The 14251-nt window shown below is 32.8% G+C and overlaps 6 protein-coding genes across 10 annotated transcripts; 3 read left to right on the forward strand and 3 right to left on the reverse strand.

Moving 5' to 3' along the window:
* The first annotated feature begins 1362 nt into the window (after nt 1–1362).
* Nucleotides 1363–3169, forward strand: LOC105217678 (ribosome biogenesis protein NOP53). The gene is made up of 5 exons (XM_011192804.3): nt 1363–1573; nt 1641–1814; nt 1882–2199; nt 2271–2657; nt 2711–3169. The coding sequence occupies exons 1-5, from the start codon at nt 1458–1460 to the stop codon at nt 3078–3080; spliced, it is 1365 nt and encodes a 454-aa protein (XP_011191106.2). The 5' UTR covers nt 1363–1457; the 3' UTR covers nt 3081–3169.
* LOC105217679 (transmembrane emp24 domain-containing protein 5) lies at nt 3122–4330 on the reverse strand. Its single transcript, XM_011192805.3, has one exon. It carries the CDS (start codon nt 4184–4186, stop codon nt 3491–3493), a length of 696 nt encoding a protein of 231 aa, XP_011191107.1. The 5' UTR covers nt 4187–4330; the 3' UTR covers nt 3122–3490.
* Nucleotides 4331–4434: 104 nt separating this feature from the next.
* Nucleotides 4435–6351, forward strand: LOC105217673 (uncharacterized). 4 transcript variants are annotated; one of them, XM_011192796.3, is made up of 3 exons: nt 4435–4731; nt 4876–5164; nt 5224–6351. In XM_011192796.3, the coding sequence occupies exons 2-3, from the start codon at nt 4950–4952 to the stop codon at nt 5384–5386; spliced, it is 378 nt and encodes a 125-aa protein (XP_011191098.1). In that variant the 5' UTR covers nt 4435–4731; nt 4876–4949; the 3' UTR covers nt 5387–6351. The 4 variants fall into 4 exon arrangements, with proteins under 4 accessions (XP_011191098.1, XP_011191099.1, XP_011191097.1 ...); XM_011192797.3 differs by having other exon boundaries at nt 4940–5164; XM_011192795.3 differs by lacking the exon at nt 4435–4731 and adding an exon at nt 4738–4875 and having other exon boundaries at nt 4940–5164.
* A 210-nt stretch (nt 6352–6561) lies between these two features.
* LOC105217671 (tyrosine-protein kinase hopscotch) lies at nt 6562–11331 on the reverse strand. 2 transcript variants are annotated; one of them, XR_008471158.1, is made up of 14 exons: nt 10041–11331; nt 9784–9941; nt 9577–9669; nt 9390–9503; nt 9166–9332; nt 8973–9107; nt 8795–8910; nt 8491–8703; nt 8292–8422; nt 7590–8235; nt 7346–7513; nt 7098–7241; nt 6843–7010; nt 6562–6778 (listed from the first exon to the last, which is right to left on the reverse strand). XR_008471158.1 is itself a non-coding variant. In XM_011192793.3 (14 exons), the coding sequence occupies exons 1-14, from the start codon at nt 11064–11066 to the stop codon at nt 6631–6633; spliced, it is 3450 nt and encodes a 1149-aa protein (XP_011191095.1). In that variant the 5' UTR covers nt 11067–11330; the 3' UTR covers nt 6562–6630. The 2 variants fall into 2 exon arrangements, 1 of the variants encoding a protein (XP_011191095.1); XM_011192793.3 differs by having other exon boundaries at nt 7075–7241; nt 10041–11330.
* Nucleotides 11332–11471: 140 nt separating this feature from the next.
* On the forward strand, nt 11472–12601 carry LOC105217669 (NAD(P)H-hydrate epimerase). Its single transcript, XM_011192791.3, has 3 exons — nt 11472–11698; nt 11787–12266; nt 12324–12601. Exons 1-3 carry the CDS (start codon nt 11598–11600, stop codon nt 12544–12546), a joined length of 804 nt encoding a protein of 267 aa, XP_011191093.1. The 5' UTR covers nt 11472–11597; the 3' UTR covers nt 12547–12601.
* On the reverse strand, nt 12580–14227 carry LOC105217670 (RNA-binding protein NOB1). Its single transcript, XM_011192792.3, has 3 exons — nt 14068–14227; nt 13009–14013; nt 12580–12919 (listed from the first exon to the last, which is right to left on the reverse strand). Exons 1-3 carry the CDS (start codon nt 14140–14142, stop codon nt 12599–12601), a joined length of 1401 nt encoding a protein of 466 aa, XP_011191094.2. The 5' UTR covers nt 14143–14227; the 3' UTR covers nt 12580–12598.
* Nucleotides 14228–14251: the final 24 nt, after the last annotated feature.

Raw genomic sequence — 14251 nt, forward strand, 5'->3', positions numbered from 1 at the left:
CAATTATTATTACGGCGGGATAACATGAAACGGCCCTGTGAAGCTCGATGTGTCGAAAAATTGATGGCCGCCTGCGCGATGCCAAAGCGACGCAACATTGCGTTGTTGGTAGAAAAATCGGCTTGTCGTAAATATGTATGATAAAGTATGGGCATGCAAACATATCGACATAAATTTTTGTGAGCCACAGAATTTTTGCTGAAAAATATTTTAAATCGACTCAAGGGCTATGTTGCCATTTTTATCCTTTTTTAGATTTTGCGGCGTTGCAACTTTTCCTTTTGCAGGGAACATTAGAAAAATCTTCAATTTATGATTTTTGTCATCGTCGCGAAAAGGCGTTTGTTGGCATGGCATGCGCGGGGAGATGTGTATGGCTCTGCTTTTATGAATGAAGCAACTTTGCCAAATGAATGTGCGCCTGCGTTCATGAATGAAAATGTTTTTGTTGTGTTTACGACAATATTTGGCAGCGTCGATTGGCTGCCATATTGACTTGTGATGCTGCTTATGCGTTTGAGGCGCTTGTTGTTTTTGTAGAACAATGCTTTCGATTTTTTGTGGTGGTTGACAAACTTACGTGCACGCATATGCAAATGTAAGTTTATGTGTTTGTTCAGTGACATGCAAACATATGTATGTATATGCATACAGAGCAATGCGTGCACATGTGACATGCCCTTCACTGATAAGTGATAATGAGACAATTCGAATTTTTGAAGACATATCTGCATACATATGTACAAACGTAAATGCTTATATGTATATAGATATACATACATATGTATATGCAAGTTTAAGTTATGAAATTTGTTGTTTATTTTAGTAATATAGGAAATGTATTTAGTATAAAAATATTTTTATAAAAATAAATAAAAATATCTATGAAAGTTAATTATTGTATAACATTATATACACGTATGCAGCTTAATTTGGTTTTTACTACAAATATGGCTCTGAAAACGCATAAGTCATTTTCAATTGTGGATGCATTCATATATAAGAATCATATCAGCTCATATGATTGTATATAAATGTATCAACACATAAGCCAAATAGCTAACATTCCGCTTTAAAAAAATGTAAACTTCTGAGCATAATTTTCAATTAATACTCAGTTCTGTTAAAAGGCACTGTTAATATTTCTCCTTCCGAACCGGCCGTGGTGAAACACGCTTATAGAATCTTGATAGGTTTTGACAATTCACACGCTTGTCCGCAATTGGACCTTCTCTATATTATACGTTCTCTGGACCTTCTCTATATTATACGTTCTCTGTATACATAAAGCCAACAGCTGACGGATTATAATAATAAATTTTTATTCGTACTGTACCAAGCAGAAAAACTGTCAATGGTTAATCTGACATTTTCTCATTTACTTCGAAAACACACGTGTATTTTTTAAGGTTTTCACGGTGAAGAATAAATTTATTTGAAGTAAATTATAAATAAATATGTCTGCGATTAAGAAAAAACGTATTTCAAAGAAAACAAAGTCAGCATGGCGTAAAACAGATATTAAAGATGTAGAAGAATTTTTGGAAGAGCAACGACAGGATGAACGTGTTGGGTAAGTATTTTAAAAGTATAATTGATATGTATAAATAATTAACATTTATCTTTCACTTTGTCGTTAGGTCATTTGCAGAAAAAAAGGACGATGAATTGTTTTTGGTGGATGCTACACCGCTTAAACAGAAACCGGTCATTCTGACAGAAAAACAAAAAAGAAAATTAAACGCTAAAAAACCATTGCGTTCATTGGAGGCTTTAAACAACACATCTAAAGTGCAAGATCCAATTGTCAAAAGGTAAAAAACGGACAATATACAAAATATAATAAATATATGTAATGTATGAAACAATCTAATATGACAGAAATCGGGTTCGGCAGAAGAAGAGTGGTCGTGTCATTGAAGAAGAGGTTCGAAATCCAACTAAACCTCGACATTTCCAAGCAAATAAAGATAGGGAGCGTTACTACCAAACTCTAGAAAAAAAACTAAAGAAAGAAGAGGAGTTAAGCAAAACTGCAAAAGACGTGTGGGCAGAAGAAGATTTCCGAGACAAAATGCCTGGTTTAAAAGATGAGAAAGGATGGATAAGCAGAGAATTAGCACTACACGTGACAAAGAATGTTGGTAAACCAGTAATAAAAGTGCACGATAGCATACGTCATCGCACAACAAAAGCAAAGTAGGTTTATTTTTTTAAATGTAGGTTGTGTAAAATTTTAAAAATTTTGTATTTCTATATTTTTTGTGCAGAAAATTCGTGGCTCCACATGCGGGTTTGAGTTATAATCCATCATTGGATGACCACCAAGCACTGCTTAAAGAAGTTGTAGAACGAGAAGAAAAAATCATAAAAGAGAAAACCCACTTGAAAAGAGTTACAACTCAAATGTTTTCGAAAGTTACACCAGAGGAACGAGATACACGACGATTGGAGGAAATGCGTTCAGGTTTAGATGATGATAGTGAAGGGGAAGCAAACGAGGGAACAGAAGTCGAGGAATATAAAACTATAAATCCCCCAGTAGAGAATAAAAAAAAGAGTAAACAGTCAAGGCGAAAAGAATTACAACAAAAGGAATTACAGAAAAAGCAAGCAGAGAAAAAAGCTTTAAAAAAACAAATTGCCGACTTAAACAGGTATAATTAAATATTTCTCCAATTAAAAACATGTTAAAATTTGTATTTTGTAGGATAAAATCTATTAAAACTGAAGTTATCGCCGAAGAGGAGGCATTAAATGCTTTAAAAAAGCATCGTAAAAAGGTTGAACTCAAGAAGAAGTTCGAAACAAAACGGTTGGGACGACTTAAATATGTGGATCCAGATATAGATGTCAATATGCCTGAGGATATTGCTGGCAATCTACGCAATGTGAAGCCAGAATCTAGTTTATTGGTGGACCGATTTAAAAACTTCCAAAAACGAAACATTTTACCTGTAAGCGTTGCCACTGGCAAGCAGAAATCAAAGAAAGTAAAACGTTTTCCACGAAGTTCGCACAAAGATCCTGGAGTATCGTTTCAAATGCTCAGAGAACAGCGTAAAACTGGGAAATCATAATGGGAATATTATATGAATAGTCATAGTAATTAAAAACATAATTGAAGTAATAAAAATTGAATTCAATATATTCTGACATAAAACTAAAATGGCAACAATTATTTATACAGCAAAATTACTTAACAATATGACTCTTATTTTTACTATGGCAGACTGCATAATGACAAGATTTCGCCAAGTGATGGTTGATTGCATTTATGAATTGCTGTTCTTGAGATCGCCTTACACTGAGTTTTATATTCCAAATTTTCAGATGATTGAGTATTTTCCATACATATGTTTGATATGTATGTTATTCCTTAAAATTTGGAATATTTTTCTTTGGTTTAAATGTCGGAATATTTCCATTCAGAGGCATAAATATTATTTGGTTTTGTTCGCTTGGTAGACTGGATGAATTTGATTGTCCATCACAACCCCAATTTTTTCCAGAAGGTGGTCATTCGTGAATTTGTATCAAAGATACTTCGCACCATAAACACCTGCAGAAGTCCCACGAAAATCATAGCACATATTTGAAATAGTGACCAAGTATTTACTCTGGAGTAATTGGCCTCCGCCAGGTTGCGATCTCGTGCCTCTGTTGATCGTAACATATTTAAAATTTGGTGAGCTTTCGCGATTTGCATATGGACGCGTCCAACATACTCTAAGATTTCATGAACTTGAATGTCATACAATTCCTCTGGTGTTTTGGAAGTGGAGGCATTATCCCAATCATTATCAAAAGCTGATTGTCCTTCTTGTTCAATGATAAGCTCAAAGAAGACAGTTTTTCGGTTATAAGAACTAAATGCGTTATCAAAACAGAAACGATAATCTCCGTCTTTGTTTGTGTCATGACGATGTATGTTTTCCGGTTTTTTATAGTCGCTAACTATTACTAATCCTATAGGATCCAGCAGTGAAAAGCTTATATCTAAGTCTCCATGTCCACCATCAATCACTTGATATTCTATATCGATGGTTTCCCCTTTTCGTACAGGATGGTAAAAGCACTCTCTTCTGCCAGCTTCTATATAAACTGTCATTTCCTTTTCGTATCCACTTACGAATCTACAAATTGCCATAACACCAAGGAACATCCAGAAATTTATATGCGCCATCGTTTGATAAATTAAAATTATATTATAACACAACAAAACTAAGCGTAAAAGTAAGAACTTATGACTTACTACATGAAATCACCATAAAACAAATCTACGAATTTTATTCTAATAAAGAATATTTAATGGAGTGAAAGAACAGCTGTTTCTTAACACAGAGTTGCAAAAATTTCAGTATATTTACACATTTATCATTTGTAACACAGTGATGCCTTGGTTGTAATACGGCCAACAGCCGATATCCCCGGCATTTTGTGTTAAAACACAAGTTTCTAATTTTGTTTGCATTTAATTTAAAATTAAAGGAAGATTAGTATTATAAAATAAAACTGTATAATTTCACATATACTTGATAATAAGCAATGAGGAAAATTTTAAATATTATACAAAATCACTTTGCCGAAAGTTTTAAAGTGTATATAAAATCAATACTATTCGTAACAAAGCGCATTGATTACGTTCGGTATCAAGTTAAATAAAGTGTGCTCTTGAGAGAGGCTTGAAAATCAATTTAGTTAAATTTAAATCCAGCAATCGCTAAAGAGGTGAATAACTCGATTGATTACTAAACTTTTATCTATCAGATAAATTTCTTATCGATAAATTTAAACACATTTGTTCAATACGAGTATGTTTAAAATTTAATCCTTCAATATTAGCTTTGTACTTGTTTGTTTACTAACATTTAGGTAATTATATTACATGGTATTTGTTAATAAAATAAACTCAACTCATCAACGGACTGCTTCATAGTTTGATTCAAATGACTGCCACAGAAATTAATCCCCCAGAGAGTTACAATTCGAATGTGGAAGAGTATGAAATACCAGGAGCAGAAGAACTAGAAAATTTATATATGTTGCTAGAAAAGGGAACTATTCCGGAACTTCAATGGCAATTTCCCGGGCGACAACAAACTAATAACGAAACGGCAGCCCCTAAAGTGGAACCTGCAGCATCAGCAAATACTGAAGAAGAGTAAGTGTACTATTGTAAATCTAGTTCAATAAGTAATGACATTGGTATTTTTACCTTAGGCCAGCAGCTAAAACTGACTTCGACTTTAGCGACGATGTCACGCAACCACAAATGAGAGTAAGGAATCAAAATTCTACTCCAAAATCCACGAAAAAGAAAGTTGCAAACTTCGCCGGCGTTATGGAAGTACTTAAAAAGAAAAACGCGGAGGGGTCATCCTAATGAATTGAATATCTCGCAAATACACCAGTTAATGTTCAATCAGAAAATATTTGTATAATGTAATAGTGTTTTAGCTTACATTAATTAAAGTCCTGAAGGACACCACATAAAAGTCAAGATTCTTTAACTCGAATCACCATAATCCACAAACAAACTTCAAGTTAGAGAGACTTTGAGTTATAGAATTTTCATTAAAACATATAAATTTTCACAAAGCTGTAAAATATTGATTTATGCACTGTTTTATTTATTTACTTCGTAAACATTTTTTTGGACATTCATACGTTAAAAGATGTTTTCTGTAATTTTGTTTGATGACTTTGTTAGATGATTTATGCAATCCATAAGTGTAATATTATATTTTTTGTTCGCTTCCTTACTCTTTTAAAATTCTGCTGCGATAGTACAATTTTAATAGTCGAAAAGTTCGTTGTATGGAATTTGCCTTTCAATGCCACTTCAAGAGTTCGAGTTATAGAAGGAAATTTGTATGAAGTTTGGCTTCTAAACGCTATTGCCAACTCAAAAGTTCAAGTTATGGAGAGAAGTTCCACTGTATATGACGAATAATTTATTCAAAATATTTTTAATTTTATTCGAAGTAAAATTCACAAAAGCTTAAATATGGCGTTCTTATAATATAATTATAGTATGTATATGAATTACAACTTTCCGGTAAAAATGTTTCGTAAATATAATCGAACTATGTCTAAAGAAAACTGAGACACATATAATATATCTATAATACATAAAAAATGCAAATTTCAATTATACACATATAAATTTAGTATAAGCTATACAAGGGTAATGCTTAGTTATCATCGCAGAAGGTTTAGGTTATGCAAAAGTGTTATTAAAAGGAAACGAATATATATTACATTGCGGCTTTGCCAAGTACAAAACATTCTTATTATTAATTGAGGATTAGGATCGTGAGATTTCTCAGTTTAAAATTAGGGTTAGAACTCTGCAACAAATAGTACGCGTACATTTTTATGGCAGCTCTCTTATATCAACATATTGCTAAAACAACGGTAAGTTTCATATGAAAAGAAAGAAAACTAATTTCTAACTGAACCACAATATTCGATTGAAAATGTATTCGTCGAAAAAAACAATTGAGAAGATTAAAAAAGGTTTACTTTACCTTACAAAAACGTTTAAATATAACTTAATTAAATTTCTCCGAAAAGCATCTAGTGAAAATTTATGTATTCAGACAAATTTTTCAAAAATTTCGAATTTCATATGGTTTCATCATCTTTTTCTATTAAATTCTGTATACTTTCAAGGATTACGCCAAAATCTGGTCTCTTTTCGGGTTCCAATTCCCAGCACGGTAGTATTAATGTTTCATAAATAATTTGTGGACATAACTCTGGTTTTGGGAGTCTGCAATAAAAGTACAGTTGTAATATTCTCAGCCTGTATTATTCGTGTATATATAGGATAGTACCTTTCTCCATTATACAGCCGATTCATAATCTCTTCTCCTTTCAGACCCGGTTGACCACCAAGATATGGATTTCCTCCTCGTGACATAATCTCATGCATAGTCACTCCAAAAGACCATACATCAGATTTATAGGAATAAGTATTATCTCTTATCGATTCCGGTGCATACCTTTAAAATATATTGAAAGTGCATATTAAATTTGAATCTAATTTTAATTATTGTCGTTTTGTACCAATTTATAGGAATATCCCTTACGCTTTTTCCAATATAGCAGCCTTCGGAATCTGCGTATTGCGCCAAACCAAAGTCCGATACTTTTGCCCGATCATTTTCGATCAAAACATTCCGCGCTGCCAAATCTCTATGGATAATTTTCTTTTCCGCCAAGTATTTCATACCCTGCGATTCAGTTATGAACAATAAAACATATAAATATTTGTAATATATATGTATCTATATATAATACAAGTATTATATATTATATTATTTATTCAATAGCAAACCTTAGCAATATCGTGGGCGAAATGTAAAAGCCTTTTGTTGGTTAAATTCGGTTGATTACCTCTGAGATAATCTTTCAAAGAACCACCGGAGACTAATTCCATTACAATGTAGTAAGGTCTTTGGGTTGATTGAAATATAATTTTTACAATATTCTCGTGCTCGAGGGCCTGTGGATAATGATTATATTTGTGTATATGTATATCAACGTAATATTTACAAAATAGGCTTTGAAGTTTTACATACCTGCATAATTTTAGCTTCGCGCTGAAAGTCATTTGAAGTTGAACCATTTTTATTTGTTTTCATTTTTTTAACCGCCACCTTTTCCTGCGGTTTATCAGGATCATCGTATTCTATTATGCCTTTATGGACATAAGCAAAATGACCTTCATCTAATAGCTCATAAACCATTAATTTTCCCTCTGGAAATGGTAATACTTGACCCATACATCTAAATAATTCTACAAGTGATTGTTCATAATTGTTTGATGAATTTCCGTTATCTTCATTACATTCGAAACTGATGTCGTCCAAGTCTTTAGACAATTTATTCTCCTTAATACCATTTAATTTCTTTATGATTGAAAATATGCGTGTGGAATTAAATTGTTTGTTTTCCTCCGATTGCCAACCGTCTAACATGATCTGATATATTTCATCTAGACAATTTTTTGGCTTCGGTAATATGCCACCGTCTCCCCTTGTACGGTTCATATTTAGTTTCTCAGCAATCTTCGATTCATTTCCATTGCAATTAAGTTCTTCCAAAGGAGATTTTCCGTCAGAAAATATTTCCCACAGAGCTGTTGCAAAAGCCCATTTGTCTGCGAAATTTTTACCACGAACGTCTTTGGGGTTGTTATAAAATTCTTGTGGTATCCACGGCAAGCTAAATGGAAAAATATAGCGTTTTAATCATAAATATATAAAGTGAAACTAACTTACTCTTTGTTTGAATAGCTACGACGAAAGCCGGGGTCGCCAATTTTTACCTCAAACGTATCAGATCTTGCATCAAATTTAGTTACGTACATGTTCGAACACCGAATAAAGCCGTGGTAAAGACCCTCTTGAACCTGTGAATAAAATAAAGATATACAAATTATCTACATATATATTGATTAAATTTGTTCATTTGTTTTACCAGGTAGGCCATTCCTTTGACCAAACCATACATAATCCATAGCCGCATTTTGAAAGATATTTTATCTTTATGTTTGCACAGAAACTTATCTAAAGGTCCATAAGCTGTGTACTCCATTACCATAGTATACGGGTATTTCAATGTCAAACCATACAATTTTATAAAATGTGACGATGAAAACTTGGCACATTCATTCGATAAATCTATGATATCCTAAAAATTAACATCAAATTAACTTAAAAATTTATTTGTTTTGATTATTGTTATTGTAGATGTATATCGTTTTATTGAAGAAGTATATTACCTCAAGAACGCCTTCCTTAAGTACTCTTAGCTTTACAGTAACGTTTTTACACGAATCTTTTTGGATCCATTCTCCTTTCATTATCCACATGTCATCATTACTCTCGCAATTCCCTTCTAAATTAAATATATTAGGATTATTTTACATAAAACATTTTTGAAATCCTCTCTCAACTGACCGTAAATTAGGAGGTCACGCTTCCAAATAAGTACTTGAACTCGTGATTTTTGAAGTTCAGATTCACTTAATTCTATGTCAGCCTTCTTTGGAAGTAACTTTTTTGGCAAACATATCAAAAGGAGAGGTGCATAATCTAAAAAATTTAAAAGTGTTATAAATAAATTCGAAACTTTAATAGTATCGTATACTACCATTCTCTGTTGGAGGAATCCAAAACATTTGAGGCGATATTGAGTTCTTCAAATCTTTTAGAGTTTTGAATTCCCTCAAGTTATTATTCGTGTGTAACAACCATTTTTTGTTTTTCAACGAAATTTTTGTAGTTGTTATGTTCTCGCCTAACTTACCTAACGGTAACCTGCAAATAATAAGGTACATTTCATAGCATATTCTTTAAGCTACATTGTTTACTTACGTTTGTGTATTTATATCGATATAAAATACGTCATATTCTTTCTCACATTGCCTTATAATGCAGTTTTTCCCAACTTTAGACATACTCCTCAATTTGGCAAAAGAAAATGCACCACTGTGATTTCAAATATAATTATTTCGATAGCAAATAAATATATAGTAGATATAACTATGAACACATTACATACCCTATTGGCCCATGACATCTTAAATCAATCAAATTATTTAAAGATGGTGTCGTATATCCGTCACATAAATCATATAACCATTTGGAGGTCAACCTTGAAAAACATACACAAAATGTTAGAATATTGTTATTTAAGCGGTACTGTAAGTATATATTTTACATATATTTTATTCTAAATACAATATTTACCAACATTGTCGAATATTACCTTAAATACGCTCCTATATATGTAATAAAAGATTCTAATTCAACTTTTGAATCAAACCTCATACAATAGCTTTGTGGTACGTCAGTTATCTCCAAATCAGCAGCATTATCCTCGATACTTATCGCAATAATGTCCCTAATTTTTGTTAGTAGCGTCCACTGTAAAGAATAATCAATGGAATAACAAGTAAATGCAAACATTTTAAAAATATTATAATATAATATAAATAAAATGTAAGATAAAATATTAAAACTTACTTTTTCTTTTTTCAGCGAAATCTTTAGACCTGGCTCTGGATCATCATGGTTGTCTAGTTTAACATATGCTCTCATTTTTGTGTTTCCATTACTAGCATTACAGCTTGCAGTTGGATGCAAAGTGTTCAAATCATCATTTGGGATATAATCTACTGTCACACAGTACACTTCCATCAAATACTTTGGCGCCAACTTACATACCTCTTCAATATAATACAATTTAAATTCTGTGGTAAAATTTGTCTTTTCCCGCACTTCCTTAAATGTTTGGCGAATTTTGGGCTTTACAAAATATCTGTGCTCTTTTAAAAGAGTTTGAGGCAGGTATTGTTTATATTTATTTTCTATATTTGCAACTATGTCACGTTTATATTTTCTGTCATTCCTTTCCGTTTCAGTACTTTTCGCTTGTAAATCAATAGACATGTCCATAACAGCCAACCCCATTATATTAGCCTTTTTTTCTTTGTGCCTTATTTCTGGGATTTTTTCATGTAATATATCGTAACGAATCTGCCAATATAAATATTCAAATGCTTGTTTGTCCAACGTTTTTAACTCCGTATCCATATTAGGGATTTTAATTCGTAACCGGAAACAGTATCGTACGCCAGGTGTTAACTCCTTACCCGGAGCAACCCATTCATTTTCAGAGTCCATTACACGTAAGCCAAATAACAACCGAGTCGTGGGTAGAATATTTAATTGTCGACACATACTTACACATATATCCTCACATTTTAGCGAATTTCCGAAATCAGTATCTGTGTTATCTTTGTAGTTGAATATTTTATTTGATATTTGAGGAGATGCATTTGTTATTGGCAAAGGGGAGATGTGTTGATCGGCTTGATCACTGCTACTTATACCCCCATTGCTATGAATTGAACTACAACCACCCATTGAAAATGAGGCACTACTGGTATCAAGCAAAGTGATGGTAGTATTAGTCGTACCAGATGTGTTGGAAGCTCGATTCATAATCCACGGAGAGATCTCAAACTTTTCTCCCAATAATCGGATCATTAAATAGCATTTAGTACATACGCAGATATACTATGTTTGGAATATGTACTCGTTTTAAATTTTACTCCTTATTGGCATTCTTCACACATTTCTCATTTGTAAATATCGCTAATATTCTTAGATTTTAACACTGTTGTTTCGGTTACACACTTTAAGTAAATTAAAAATATACTTTTACTTAGATTGATTGCAAATCGATTCACCTTATTCGTCTTCTTTCAATTCTTTGCGTTTTATCAATTTACGCCATTTTGAAAAAAATACAACCAGTGTTCGAATATCAGAGATACGCGGTGCAGTATTGATTTTAAAAAGGAGCAGAAGAAAAAAGAGTAGCATTTCTCTGTTTTCCACCTGACATACAGAGAAAGTTTTCCTAATACATATTCGACTATATTTAGTGCAACACTGAATTTGTTTGTTTTTATTTTGCCTTGATTGCAGTCAAACAAAGGAAAGAATAAAAACAAGTGCAAATGTTTACAACATATCGGCTTTTTAATACAAAATTGTAAACGATTATTTTTATTAATGGTATTTAAAGTCATTCAGCTTTATAAACACACTCTTCATAACGTAGTTCTGAATTCTGCAAATTACATAAAACAATTGCAACTTCATTATACAACGCGGTAATAAAAATAGTATTACAAAGTTTATATTGAGAATCATTACTATTTATTTTTACTATTCATTCTTACTTAATTTTTTTTTTTTTAGCAAATACTCTGCAACAATGAAATTCTTAACACAAACTGAAGCAATCAAAATTGATGAGGAATTATTCAACGAATATAAATTTAGTGTGGATCAACTCATGGAATTGGCCGGGTTGAGCTGTGCTCATGCTATAGCCAAATGCTATCCAACTGAATGCTTCAAACGAGTGCTAGTATGCTGTGGACCGGGAAACAATGGCGGAGATGGATTAGTTTGTGCCCGACATTTATCTTTAATGAAATACGAGCCAACAATTTATTATCCCAAAAAGACTGCAAAACCACTATATGAAAATCTAAGCCACCAGTGTAAAAGTAATGGAATACCATTCCTCCATTCAGATCCCACCCTTGAAAGTACAAATGATGACTTTGATTTAATTATTGATGCACTATTTGGTTTCAGCTTCAAACCGCCCGTGCGAGAAACTTTTATTCCTATTACTGAGATTCTTCAAAATACTAAAACTCCTATAGCAAGGTGAGTTATGGAAACCTATATTCAATAAGAAATCCATATATTGACTTTTTTGAATAGCATTGATATTCCAAGCGGTTGGGATGTAGAAAAAGGCAAAATAAGAGAAGAAGATTTCGAACCAGATCTCTTAATATCCCTAACGGCTCCAAAACTGTGCGCTAAGTTGTTTAAAGGCAAATACCATTATTTGGGAGGACGATTCGTACCGCCTACACTCCAGGAAAAGTATCAACTCAACCTACCAGCGTATATCGATTGTAATTTGTGTTTAAAATTGTAGTTCGATAACAAATACAAAATAAAAGAAATGAAGTTATTTTTTAAAATCCAATCTATTTATAAACTCTATTGTAATGTTTTCTACGTCTATCTTCTTCAAATGTATTATTCCTAGCCCATTCCTTAAGATTTCCTTTAGAACGCAACATAGCGGATTTTGAGTCTACGTCACGCATTACGAAAGGCGAAAATCCGGCGATGTAATCTTCATCTAAAGCATTGGTTTTGGTCTTTGCTACACGTGATGGCATCTGTCTTGGTATAGGTTGGTCTTCAAATAATATTGGGTTACGTGAATGTTTTCCTCCTTGGAATCTTGGCAAGCTTTGGTTTTTATATTTAGATGTTAGGGGACGACGAGTATTTATGTGAATCTAGAAAAGAGAAAAAATGTTTTTTTTTTATACTTATTAGTGTAATAGGTGAAGCTTTAAAATACGCTGCTTGAAACGAAACCACCTACCACTTGCTTTCCGTTCTCATCCAAACTAACAGCTACTCGTTTTAAAGTTTTGTTGCCACAGTTCGGACAAAAAACCTTGGTCATTATACTTGTTGTTTTAAAACAAGCATAACACCGTAAAATATAGGTACGTAAATGTTTAATTACACGTCCATCTAACGCACAAATTTGCAAATTCATTTGTTTTAAAACATTTTGAAGTGCATAGTCCGTTGACATACACGCGACAACAGGAACAACATCTGATTCCACTTTACCTTCCAAGGATTTTTTCACCTTTTTAATATTATGGGGTGTAATCCAACCGCCTTCAATGTCATCGGATTCAACTGTTATTTGTTCAGAATGTTGAGATGAGGTGTTATCATGTTCATCATTGCATTTAGATTCATCGTCTGTAGCAATTTCGGGATCAAGTAGGTCTTCGCTTTTTGGTACAAGTAAATCGCAAACATCATTATCACCCACATTACAATTTAACTTTTCAAAGAATTTATCAAGTTCTTCTTGTGTTATTTCATCAGTACTACCGTTGTTTGCATTCACATCATTGATTTGATCTTCTATAGAATTTTTAACTGCATCTTCTTTGTCATTGACAGGGTTAACAGATTCATAATTTTCCTCCTCATCATTATCATCACTACTTGGTTCATCTTCACCTTCCGGATTATACCAACCTGCTAGTTTTGTATTGTCTTGGAATTCTTCGGGTTTCTCCTTAGATGCTATTATTTTCGATACAACAGGTTCAGTACGCAAATGCGTGTCGCCAACGTTATCTACCTCAAGTTCATAAGTTAAAGAAATCACCTTAATGTCGATACCCGAGAGACTGGCATAGTCACCAGTTTTTTTGGCGAATTCTACACAGTGTTTTATACTATCAGTGCGAGGTTCTCGCACTTGTAGATCAAAAGGTAGAACGCAAAGCCTTCGGATTTGACGTTTATTACGCACCTCAGTAATAACATCAGGGACGGTTAAGACATTTTTCGCATAATCCTATAGAAATAGTAATCTGTTTAAACTTACACAAAACATCGAATTTATACTTACATTTAGCTGAACAGCATTAATAAAAGCTGTAGTATCTGCAACCAAATATTCAATTTTCTCTTTCGCTTCGGCCATTGTATATTTGTGATTTCATTTCTTCTATTCTCTACACGTGGGAACTTATAATGTTGCCACCCCATATATATCGATAATAATTTACTGGAGATTTTTGTGTAATTCTTTC

The sequence above is a fragment of the Zeugodacus cucurbitae genome, chromosome 5 (genome assembly GCF_028554725.1).
Source record: "Zeugodacus cucurbitae isolate PBARC_wt_2022May chromosome 5, idZeuCucr1.2, whole genome shotgun sequence".
In the NCBI taxonomy this organism is placed as follows: domain Eukaryota; kingdom Metazoa; phylum Arthropoda; class Insecta; order Diptera; family Tephritidae; genus Zeugodacus; species Zeugodacus cucurbitae.